The following is a 12,500-nucleotide window of genomic DNA, read 5'->3' as shown; positions in this document are numbered from 1 at the left end:
AATGAATCCAAAAACAAAACAGAACGTGACCACAAAACATGACATTATTTGCATAAAAAGATGAAGTTTGTCAGTTTGAACATTAACTGTCTTGTCTTTGCAGTCTATTCTATTGAAAAGGATTTGCAAATCCTTGTATTTGTTTTAATTTTCCATTTACACAACGTGCCACCTTCACCGCTTTTGTCTTTTTTATATCAGGTGATGTAATATTTCCTGTGTTTTGCCAGGTGTCCAACTTGCAGGCCCGGTCGGCGCGCTTGTCTTGGTCGCCGCCCGAAGGCCTGGCGAGCCGACACGGCAACGGCGTGCAGGCGTCGTGCTCCTACGAGGTCTTTCTCTCGGACAAAGGGCGCGAGGGGAAGTACCGCCTTATTTACAGGTAGGAGCTTTATTGTCGTCCTGCGTGACGTCGCGGCCTCTCACTGTTTTGGTCTGCTCTAAAAGTGGCGAAGACGTGGAGTTCCACGTGAAAGATCTACGAGCCGCCACGGACTATCACGTACGGTAAGTGGTGTCGCGCCACCTTGGATTCCTGCTGGCACTTCCTGTTCCTCGGCCTCACCTCCCCGCCTTCTCTCCCCGCCTGCAGCGTGTGTGCACTCTTCAACTCGGCGCGCGGCGCGTGCAGCGAGGCCACCTCCTTCACGACACACTGCGGCGTTCCCGACGTCCCGCTGGCGCCCAAACTGTCCCACCGCACTAAAAGCACACTCACTTTACAGTGGAAGGTAATGTAGCCAGCATACATTTACAGTATCTTTCTGGTCAAATGTAGTCCCGACCACTGCACTAATTGGACTTCTTGACACTTTTCCACAGCCACCAGGCGACAACGGATCCAAAATCACAAACTACCTGCTGGAGTGGGATGAGGTGGGTGGGTCTGCATCCAAATATGTCACATGTTGATGGAATTATTAACATCTGGCTGGGTTTTTTTTCTTGTGGCTTCACTTGCTTTTTATCGTTTTTATAAAAGCAAATGTTGTTATTATTGGTCTCAAACACTCAAACAGTACTATCCAGAGTGCAGCCTGGGGTACAAAATGTGTGTGTGTGTGTGTGTATTATACACACACACACACACATACAGTATATGCACACATATATATAATGTGTGTATATATATATATATTTATATATGTATATGTATATATGTTTGTGTGTGTGTGTGTATGTATATATATATATATATATATATATAATCAATCAATGTTTACTTATATAGCCCTAAATCACTAGTGTCTCAAAGGGCTGCACAAACCACTACGACATCCTTGGTAGGCCCACATAAGGGCAAGGAAAAACTCACACCCAGTGGGATGTTGGTGACAATGATAACCCATATATATATATATATATATATATATATATATATATATATATATATATATGTGTGTGTGTGTGTGTGTGTATATACATATATATATATATATATATATATACAGAAATATTCACATATATATATATATATATATACGTGTATATATATATATATACATATATACTCACACACATATGTATATATATATGTATATATATATATATATTCATGAATATACACATATATGTATATATATATATACATAAATATTCACATATATGTATCCATCCATCCATCCATTTTTTACCGCTTATTCCCTTTCGGGGTCGCGGGGGGCGCTGGCGCCTATCTCAGCTACAATCGGGCGGAAGGCAGGGTACACCCTGGACAAGTCGCCACCCTATCGCAGGGCCAACGTATGTATATATACATATATATATACACATATATATATATAAAAGTATATATATATAAAATATTGATATACCATGTGCATTGAAAAATGCTGAGTCAGCAAAAGTAACATGCAGCACTCTAGTAAGTTGACTTTAAAGTACATGCCAAGTTAGATGGATGCTGACAATAAGGCCACCTTAAGAGCAGGGGTTTGCCTACAGCCACATACATGCTCACTGATGCTGCCTCCTATGTTCTTTGTGTCATGTTGTCCAGGGCAAGAAGAAGAGTGTTTTTGGGGAATGTTACTTTGGCAGCCAGCGACACTGCAAACTCACACGACTTTTCCCCGCCTGTGGTTACAACTTCAGGCTGGCGGCGCACAACGACATCGGCACAAGGTCACTTTTACATCAACGCCTGACTTGCCAAATGTGTGTGTGTGTCTGTGTGTGTCTATGTGTGTGTGTGTGTGTGTGTGTGTGTGTGTGTGTGTGTGTTTATATAATCTAAATGTTTTTGGTGTTAATGTGTTAACCATTTTTTTAAACTGCAGACAAATGTAATATAAATATGAATGAATATGACTTTAAATCAATAATTGAAGCTGCCAGTAACTATGAGCATAAATCCAAGTTTGTTTTCTTAAATTAGATTTAAAAATGACTTTTTGGTGGTACAATAAATAGTCATGCTTTCAAATGAGGAATAATAGTGTTATTAATTGTCTATTAGATGTCAATCAAAGTAAGTGATTATTATTTGTGTCCTGACGGTCCAGTCCTGCAGTATATTGAGCTACATTGGATTAGCATGTCATGTTTTAACATGAATGGATGAAGGTGGACCCCGACTTAAACAAGTTGAAAAACTTATTGGGGTGTTACCATTTAGTGCTCAATTGTACGGAATATGTACTGTACTGTGCAATCTACTAATAAATGTGTCAATCAATCAATCAATCAATGTGCAAAATGAATCAATGTTGCCTTTGATTTTTTTTATATGCCATAGCTATATTTTTATTTATTTTTTGTATTTTTTTGGGAGAATCATATTTATTGGATAATTATTTGGCCGCAGTTACGTATTTATAATGATTAAATGCAAATACAAAAGCTGTTTTTAAAAAATATTTTATTTTATTAGATTTTGTTTATCTTTTATTGTCTTTTATTTTATTTAGTCTTATTTATTTCATTTTAATCTTATGTTTTGCTTGGCTCCTGCAGCGGCTTCAGCCCGGAGGTGGTCTGCTACACCATGGGCACCTTGCCCGCCCTGCCTCTGGCACCACGTCTGGTGCGGGCGGGGGTGTCCTGGGTGGCCCTGGAGTGGGGGCGACCCGAGGGCAGCCCCAATGATGAGCAGCTGAAGTACACGCTGGAGATGCGGGAGGACGACAGCGTAAGTTTGCAGCCGGACAACACAGAAGGTGGGAGCGTGCTAATGAGCGCCTCTCACTGCTCCCAGGGGGCGGACTTCCACCCCAAGTACACTGGAGAAAAGACCAGCTGTACTGTAGAAGGCCTGAAGAGGAGCACGCAGTATAAATTCAGGGTGAGTCACGCTGTTTTTTTAGAGACAAAGTCTTCCCAACGTGTCCTGGCTCTTCTCCGTGGCCGAAACACCTTCCGAGGGAGGCGTCCGGGGGGCATCCTGACCAGATGCCCCGACCACCTCGTCTTACTCCTCTCCATGCATGTTGTTTGTTTATATTAATTCACACATTAGTATCATTATCAAGTAGCATTATCACTGGAGGATGAGAGCAAGCAAGGAGCAGGCCAGAGGTGGGTAGACCACCCAAATTACACCCATTGTACTTAAGTAAGGGCAACATTACTTTAGAACAGGGGTGTCCAAAGTGTGGCCTGTGGGCCATTTACAGCCCGCAGCATATTGTTGAAATAAAATCAAGACGATAAAAAAACAACACTAAAAATGTAAGCATAATGAGCAAAAATATTAGCAAATTTCAATGCAAATAATTCATACGAAGCCGACAGTTTGTTTATCATATTGCAGTCTACACGTATCTCTTATGTTTGAAAGCCATCTACTGGTCACACTTACCATTTCACCATGTCCCAAATAAAATAGCTTCCAGGTCGATAAGGGAAACCAGAATTATGCCGTATATTATAAATGTCAGGTTCAAACACTGATGACATCTATTAAACAAGACAAGAAGCAAGGAATCAAACAGAGACATAATTAAATTTGGCTCCATGAGGAGAAAGGCGTAGTACACCTGTACCTTTGTACTGAGTCACCACGCTCTGACCAAAGATTGTACGCCTCCTCTTTTATTTGGGCGCATTACCCTGCTTACGTGGCAAAAGATCTTTCTAAACAGCCTCTGGTTACAAAAGGTCGTAAAACGGTTCAAAGAAAATGTCCCTGGGTCTAGCGTCCTCTCCATTTGTAGATTTCGGGTCATGACAAAATCTTTCTGTGGCTTACAATACATCAAAGAAACCGACACCTTCATGTTGCTTCCCTTCCTAAACAGTGGAGTTTTACAAGCCTTTTGATTGGTTGGATCAAAGACTGCTTTTGTCCTCCACTCATATGGAAACACAAAGTTTTGTGATCATTTATAAACAATTATTCTGACAATAAGGCATACTGTGGAGTTTTGAGGGACAAAAAAGGATTTTAAGTGCGCCTTATAGTCCGGAAAATACGAGTAGTCTCATTCCTGCTGATATCGTATTAGGTCAGTATCGGTATGGGTTAATATCCAAGGCTCCAGTATCGGTGTGGTACTGCAAGTGAAAAAGTTGTATGAGGACACTAATATTAAAATGTTTGAAAATAACTTGACCTCCTTTTAGTAGGCTACAAAATGCTTTGTCTACACCTATCTCTTATGTGTGACTGCCATCTTCTGGTCGCACTTATCATGACACCATGTAGCAAATAAAATTGCTTCGAGGTCGGTAAGCACAACCAAAATGTTTCCACGCCGGGTTATGAGGCACAAAGTTGAGTTTTGAGAACGCGAAAGGACTTGAAGTGCAACTTCTAGTCCGAAACCTGGTCTGAGTTTGTGTTTCATCTTTTTCCTGGTGTGCAAGAAGTAAGGAGTGCAGGGATTGTGACATCAGCAGCAACTTTTCTGTGTCCGCCCGCAGCTCATCACATCCAACATGGAAGGCAGGAGCAGTCCCAGCGAGGTCCTGGTGTGCACCACCAACCCGGACAAGCCAGGACCGCCCTCTGCGCCGTGCGTGGTGGCGTCCACGCCCTGCACCCTCACCGTCACCTGGGGTGAGCGTCCTGGCCACCATCTCACACCTCATCTTCCTGACCACGCCTTCTTTCTGCCCCCCGTCAGAACCGCCTCGGGACGACGGAGGCTCGGACGCGCTCACCTATCTGCTGGAGATCTGCGAGGGCTGTTCACAAGGTGAGTTCTTTTATTGCACGCTCTGTTCCTCTCCAACATTGTTCACAAGGTGAGTTCTTTTATTGCACGCTCTGTTCCTCTCCAACATTGTTCACAAGGTGAGTTCTTTTATTGCACGCTCTGTTCCTCTCCAACATTGTTCACCAGGTGAGTTCTTTTATTGCACGCTCTGTTCCTCTCCAACATTGTTCACAAGGTGAGTTCTTTTATTGCACGCTCTGTTCCTCTCCAACATTGTTCACAAGGTGAGTTCTTTTATTGCACGCTCCATTCTGTCTTGTCCAACATTGTTCACCAGGTGAGTTCTTTTATTGCACGCTCCATCCTGTCTTGTCCAACATTGTTCACCAGGTGAGTTCTTTTATTGCACGCTCCATCCTGTCCTCTCCAACATTGTTCACCAGGTGAGTTCTTTTATTGCACGCTCCATCCTGTCCTCTCCAACATTGTTCACCAGGTGAGTTCTTTTATTGCACGCTCCATCCTGTCTTGTCCAACATCCGCTTCATTGCCTGCAGGAACATCCAATGTTCTCTTCTTTGTCTTAATGGCAACAAATGAAAGCAGAGGCTGCTAATTAAAGTCCACTTGGAGCTCCCTCATCTGGAACTAGACTTTATTAACCCTTGCCGCTCCAGGCCCGGATCTTCTTCTTGGGCTTTTGACCTACTTTGAGGCCGCTTCATTTTGCTTCTCTTTGTGTGTGTGTCGTGTACATCTTTTTTCTCTCAAGCACTAAATCAAGCAACAAAATCTCAGCGGGGGATGATAGTTTTTTAACTACAGAAAAAGCATTTAGACAAAAAAAAAACAAATTGGAATACATAAACAAAAGCCAAATATGGTATGGAAAAGTTTAATATAGGCAGGAGAAGGGAAAACAAAATAAATAACTAGAATAAATAAGAAGAATAGGTAAACATTTGTCAAATTTGGTGTAATGTAGGTTAACGTAGGTCAGGGGTCAGCAACCTTCTTGAAACCAGGAACTACTTCTTGGCTACTGATTCATGCCAAGGGCCACCAGTTTGATACACACTTCAATACATTGCCAGAAATAGCCAATTTGCTCAATTTCCTTTTAATAAATGAATCTATATATATATAAAAAATGGGTATTTCTGTCCGTCATTCCGTCGTATATTTTTTTTCCTTTTACGGAAAGTTTTTGTAGAGAATAAATGATGAAAAAAACACTTCATTGAACGTTTTAAAAGAGGAGAAAACACACAAAAAAAGAAAAGTAAATTTTGAAAGATAGTTTCTCTTCAATTTCGACTCTTTAAAATTCAAAATTCAACCGAGAAAAACTAGCTAAATTGAATCTTTTTGAAAACATTAAAAAAAGAATTTATTGAACATCATTAGTCATTTTTCCTGTGTAAGATTAATTTTAGAATTCTGATGACATGTTTTAAATAGGTTAAAATCCAATCTGCACTTTGTTAGAATATATAACAAATTGGACCAAGCTATATTTCTAACAAAGACAAATCATTATTTCTTCTAGATTTTCCAGAACAACATTTTTTAAAAGAAATTCAAAAGACTTTAAAATAAGATTTAAATTTGATTCTACAGATTTTGTAGATTTGCCAGAATATTTTTATTAAATTTCAATCATAATAAGTTTGAAGAAATATTTCACAAATATTATTTGTTGAAAAAAACAGAAGCTAAAATGAAGAATTAAATTAAAATGTATTTATTATTCTTTAAAAGAAAACAAATAAATTTACTTGAACATTGATTGAAATTGTCAGGAAAGAAGAGGAAGGAACTTAAAAGGTAAAAAGGTATATGTGTTTAAAAATCCTAAAATCATTTTTAAGGTTGTATTTTTTCTCTAAAATTGTCTTTCTGAAAGTTATAAGAAGCAAAGTAAAAATATAAATGAATTTATTTAAGTGAAGACCAAGTCTTTCAAATATTCTATTTGAGTTTTGTCTCTCTTAGAATTAAAAATGTCCAGCAAAGCGAGACCAGCTTGCTAGTAAATAAATACAATTTAAAAAATAGAGGCAGCTCACTGGTAAGTGCTGCTATTTGAGCTATTTTTAGAACAGGCCAGCGGGCGACTCATCTGGTCCTTACGGGCGACCTGGTGTTGGTGACCCTGTGACGTAGGCAGAAGTAGGTAAACAAACAAAAATAATCATTATAAAAAATGAATAAAAAGGAATAGCTAAACATAAGTAAAACGTTGGTAAACATAGGCAGAAAAAAGTAAACACGTAGGTAAACAAAACAAAAGGAGTCATTTAGATCAACCAAATAAAAGTAAATAGGTCAACATAAGTAAAACATGATATAAAGTTTGTTAAACACAGCCAGAAGAAAGTAAACACCAAGGTAAACAAACACAAATCATAATTATTAAAAAATAGATACAAGGAATCGGTAAACATAAGTAAAAAATTGGTAAACATAGGCAGAAAAAAGTAAACAAGTAGGAAAACAAACAATAAGTAATAATTAGGATGAACAAAAAGTAACAATTCAGATCAACCAAATACATGTAAAGAAGAGGTCAACATAAGTAAAACATGGTATAAAGTTTGTTAAACATAGGCAGAAGAAAGTAAACACATAGGTAAACTAACAACAATCTTAACTATTAAAAAAGAAATAAAAGGAATAGGAAAACATGGTAAAACGTTAGTAAACTGGCAGAAAAAATGTACAAAGTCGGTAAACAAACAAAAAGTAATAATTAAGATAAACCAAATAAATGTAAAGAATAGGTAAACAAGTAAAACATGGTACAAAGTTTGTGAGACATACCCAGAAGAAAGTAAACACCTAGGTAAACAAACACAAATCATAATTATTAAAAAAGAAATAAAAGGAATAGCTAAACATAAGTAAAATATTGTTAAACATTGGCAGAAGAAAGTAAATAAGTTGGTAAATAATCAAAAAAGGAATCTTTTAAATAAACCAAATAAATATAAAGAATAGGTCAACATTTGTAAAAGATGCTATAAAGTAGGTAACAGACAGAAGAAGGTAAACAAGTAGGTCAATTAAAAAACATAATAATATATCAAATATAATCCGTAAATGTTAGTAAAATATGGTATGAAGTATGTAAACATAGGCAGAAGAAGGTAAACAAGTAGGTAAACAAAAACATATGATGAAATAAATATAAAGAATAGGTCAACATTTGTAAAAGATGGTATAAAGTAGGTGAACAGGCAGAAGAAGGTAACAAGTAGGTCAATTAATAAACATAATCAATCAAATATGATAGGTAAACGTCCGTAAAATGTGGTAAAAAGTATGTAAACATAGGCAGAAGGTCAAGAAAAAGCAATAATAATTTAATATATGTATATGTGTGTGTATGTATGTTGTATATGTCTTTATTTATTATTTGTATTTATTTATTTTCATCGACATGATGAGGTCACACTGCTGGCACACAAGCCGCGGCTCATGTTGGTCAACACACACACACACACACACACACACACACACACACACACACACACACACAGCAACTTGCAAGTAGAAACAGGGTGAAGACTAAGGAGGGAGAACGGACGTATTTGTTCTTTAAAGGCAACAAGATAAACACTGGAATGTGAAGACAAAACCCCAACAAAGCTTAAATACTCATCATTTTCTACATTTGCGGCACAAGAAAAATGAGGTGAGCGGATGATGTTTTTTTCAACTGTGTGTGTGTGTGTGTGTGTGTGTGGTGTGTGTGTGTGTGTGTGTGTGTGTGTGCGTGTGTGTGTGTGTGCGTGCGCGCAGCGAGCCAATGGGAAGTGGCGTACAGCGGGCCATGGACAGAGTGCGTGTGCGAGCGTCTGTCGGCGGGCAGCGTGTACAAGCTGCGGGTGTGCAGCATCACCACGGGGGGCCACAGTCAGGTAGTCCTGGGCTCCTGCAGGTTTCCACGCCATCAGAGCTTCAGCGTGACGTCACACCTTCTCCTCTCCTCTCCTCCCCTCCTCAAGTGCGCCACCAGCGTCCCAGTCCGCACTTTAAGCGTGCCGCCGGGGCCCTGCCAGCCGCCGAGGATTGTGGGTAAAGCCAAACACAAGGAGGTGCAGTTGGAATGGGGTAGGTGGATGTATTTCACTAGTTTGTGCCGCCTTAATCGCCCTCTGGCTGCCTGCCGTGTTTACCCCGCCTGCTCTAATCAGAGCGCTTCAGCCCTAATGGAGCTCTAATTTAGCAGCCTCGTATCGTCCTCATCGTCCCCTTGGAGCGCCGCGCCGCCGCCGCTGCAGTTTTCCCAGCATGCAACGGCCGGAAAGCGCTTGTGGGTTTTTTTTTCAGTTTTTCTCACCACTTTGGTCTGATTGGCATAATGAACCACAAGTTGAGGTCACCCACAATGCACCGGGTGGCTTTCGACCCGCATTTTAAATGGAAACAAGCTTGTTTGTGGTGAAGGCCCAATTACTGATAAAACTCCACAAACACGCAAAAATGTTTTGACTCACGTCCAAGGATTCATCCATTTTCTACGGCTTATCCCTCTCAGGTGGGCTGGAAAAAAAAGATTTTCTTTGATGAAAAAAACGATTCACAAATGTATGTTTTCTGCAAGAAAAAACAACTATGTTCAAGAATAAAAGTATATTTGTTCCGCACATAAGTATAAAAAGACATTTCTTCCATTCCAAAAGATTCACAAGTACACAAATAATTATCTTCAATTAAAAAAAAAAAATTCACAAGTATAACAGTAATTTATTGCAAGTAAAAAAAACAATTGTCAAGTATAAAAACTATTTTTTAATTGAAAAAAAACGATTGACAAGTAGAACAATTATTTTTTGCAAGTAAAAAAGCCTATAAACAATTTTCTTCAATTAAAAATTCAATTTGCCAGTAGAAAATAGTTTTCTTCATTTAAATTAAAATAAGTATTTGCAATTATAAAAAATAAAATTCCATTAAAAATATTACTCACAAGTACAAAAACTGTTTTCTTTAAACAGAAATTGATCCTCGAGTATTGTTCAGTTAAAAAAACTATTTGCAAGTAAAAAATTATTTTCTTCAATTAGAAAAAGTATTTTTAATCATAAAAACATCTTTTTTTTTCCATTCAAACATTTTTTCACAGGTATAAAACCTTTTTTCTCTAAATAAAAAATTATTTGCCATTACAATAATTTTCTGGAAGTAAAAAACAGTTCACAAGTATAAAAAATATTTTGTTCAATAAAAAAAACGATTAACAAGTAGAAAAAATATTTTTTGCGAGTAAAAAAACTATTCACAAGAGTATAAACAATTTTCTCCAATTAAAAATTCAATTTGCAAGTCAAAATTTTTTTTTTTCAGGGAAAACATTTTTTTGCAATCATACATATATTTAATGACATTAAAAAAAGGATTCACAAGTATAACCTTTTTTTTTTTTTTTTTAAAGGATTTGCGGGTATAACAATAATTGTCTGCAACTAAAAAAACAATTTGCGAGCATAAAAACAATTTTTTCATTTAAAAAAAATATTCACAAACCGAAAAATAGTTTTTTGCATGTAAAAAAAAACATTTACAAGCATACAAACAATTCTCTCCAATTAAAAAAACAATTTGCAAGCAGAAAAATAATTTTCTTCAATGAAAAAAATATTTACAATTATACATAAAAAAATTATTCGCACGTATACAAAATATTTAAAAAATATATATATATTTGCAAGTAAAATAAAAACTATTTGTATACAAACTATTTTCTGCTATTATAAAAACAGTTCGTGAGTACATAAATAATTGTCCTCAATGAAAAAAAAATGTATAAAAATTTTTTTTTAATAAAAAATGACTTTGTAAGTATAAAAATAATTTTCTGCAAGTAAAAAAAACAATTTTCTTCAATTAAAAATACGATTCGCAAGTATAACTATAATTTTTTTGAAAGTAAAAGACATATTCTATGGTACATTTTTAAAATGTTTGGATTTTATTTTTTTATAAATGGCTGTGAGCTTGTTTGGCTATTTTTGGATTGTTTTGTGTCATGTTGTTTGTCCTCTTAATTGCTCTGTTGATTACTATTCTGAATGTTGCTGGGCCAGCTTTGGTTTTGGAATTGGAATTGTATTATTATGGTATAATTGTGTATTATTTTGTTGGACTGATTAATAATGATAAAGAATAAAAAAAATAACGATTGGCTAGTGTAGAAAAATAATTTGTGCAAGTAAAAACAGTATACGCAAGTATATAAACAATTTTCTTCAATAAAAAAACGACTTACAAGTATAACAATAATATTTTGCAAGTACAAATACTATTCCTAAGTATAAAAACAATTTTCTTCAATTAAAAAAACAATTTGCAAGTCGAATTTTTTGGGGAGTTAAAAAAGTATTTGGAAGCATATAAACAATTCTCTTCAATTAAAAAATAATTTGCAAGTAGAAAAATACTTTTTCTTCAAAAGTAAAATAACAAAATAAATATTTGCAAGTAAAAAAAAACAATTTTCTTCAATCAAAAACAAAATAGTTGAAGTATAAAAACATAGATGTTCAAGGTTAGTAAAGTTGCAGCCTCCGTGATCCACACTCTTGCACCTGTAGTTGCTACTCCACAACAACAGGTGGGGCTGCTGAGTCGAGTTTAAGGCTCCTGGGATTTTGTGCATGGGGCCCTCGGTCAAAAAAAACACCAAAAGAAGAAAAAGAAGAGTCGTGAGTAAAATTGATCGAAACAAGCTCAACCTGTAAGTTTCCCACTTGGCACTGTTGGGACCTTCTTAAGTTCCAAAACCAGGTTAGTTGGCAGATGTTTTGTGGAATCTCAACATCGCAATCATTCTCAAAAGGTCAAAACACCACAAGTACATTGTTTTGAAAGACTGATATCAAAATAGTACGGGTACATCTTTCAAAAATCAATGATGATGATGTCTTTTCCTTTGTGACATTGATACAAGTGGGACTGTTTGATGTGTTTGATCCATGATATCATGTGTTTGATCCATGATATCATGTGTTTGATCCATGATATCATGTGTTTGATCCATGATATCATGTGTTATAAAGAAGGGAAGTCATTTCACGCGGACACCATGGACGGAGCTGGTATGTACCGTTTTTACGAGCCGCCTCGGTTGGATGCAAAGACTATTTATCGCTACTGATAGTGTTTGATGCCATCCTGCTTTGAAGCCGAGGTAACAACCAAGTTATTGCATAAATAAAACCATTCATGAATCATTCAAGTGGTATTTGGATCAAACATTTATGTATTTCATTTCAAATGTAATTAACCAATAACATATTGGAGTCAAATGGGCGATATATCGATAGATTGTGGCTTTGTCTCTGTGCGATACAGAAATTGACTATATCCTGATATTATTGTGAGAGTCCAGTCCAT

General features: G+C 36.8%; 1 protein-coding gene across 1 annotated transcript in view; it reads left to right on the top strand.

The window, feature by feature from the left end:
- Window positions 1-12,500, top strand: part of LOC133548876 (fibronectin type III domain-containing protein 3B-like) — a 169,172-nt gene that overhangs the window by 138,649 nt on the left and 18,023 nt on the right. Inside the window, 11 exon segments of the mRNA XM_061893812.1 lie at window positions 231-382; window positions 448-507; window positions 593-731; window positions 823-876; window positions 2,000-2,124; window positions 2,956-3,130; window positions 3,197-3,283; window positions 4,864-4,999; window positions 5,067-5,138; window positions 8,904-9,022; window positions 9,110-9,215. Of these exon segments, the coding sequence (XP_061749796.1) occupies window positions 231-382; window positions 448-507; window positions 593-731; window positions 823-876; window positions 2,000-2,124; window positions 2,956-3,130; window positions 3,197-3,283; window positions 4,864-4,999; window positions 5,067-5,138; window positions 8,904-9,022; window positions 9,110-9,215 (1,225 nt within the window).

This window comes from Nerophis ophidion, linkage group LG03, assembly GCF_033978795.1.
Source record: "Nerophis ophidion isolate RoL-2023_Sa linkage group LG03, RoL_Noph_v1.0, whole genome shotgun sequence".
Lineage (NCBI taxonomy): Eukaryota > Metazoa > Chordata > Actinopteri > Syngnathiformes > Syngnathidae > Nerophis > Nerophis ophidion.
This window is presented reverse-complemented; position numbering and strand designations above follow the sequence as displayed.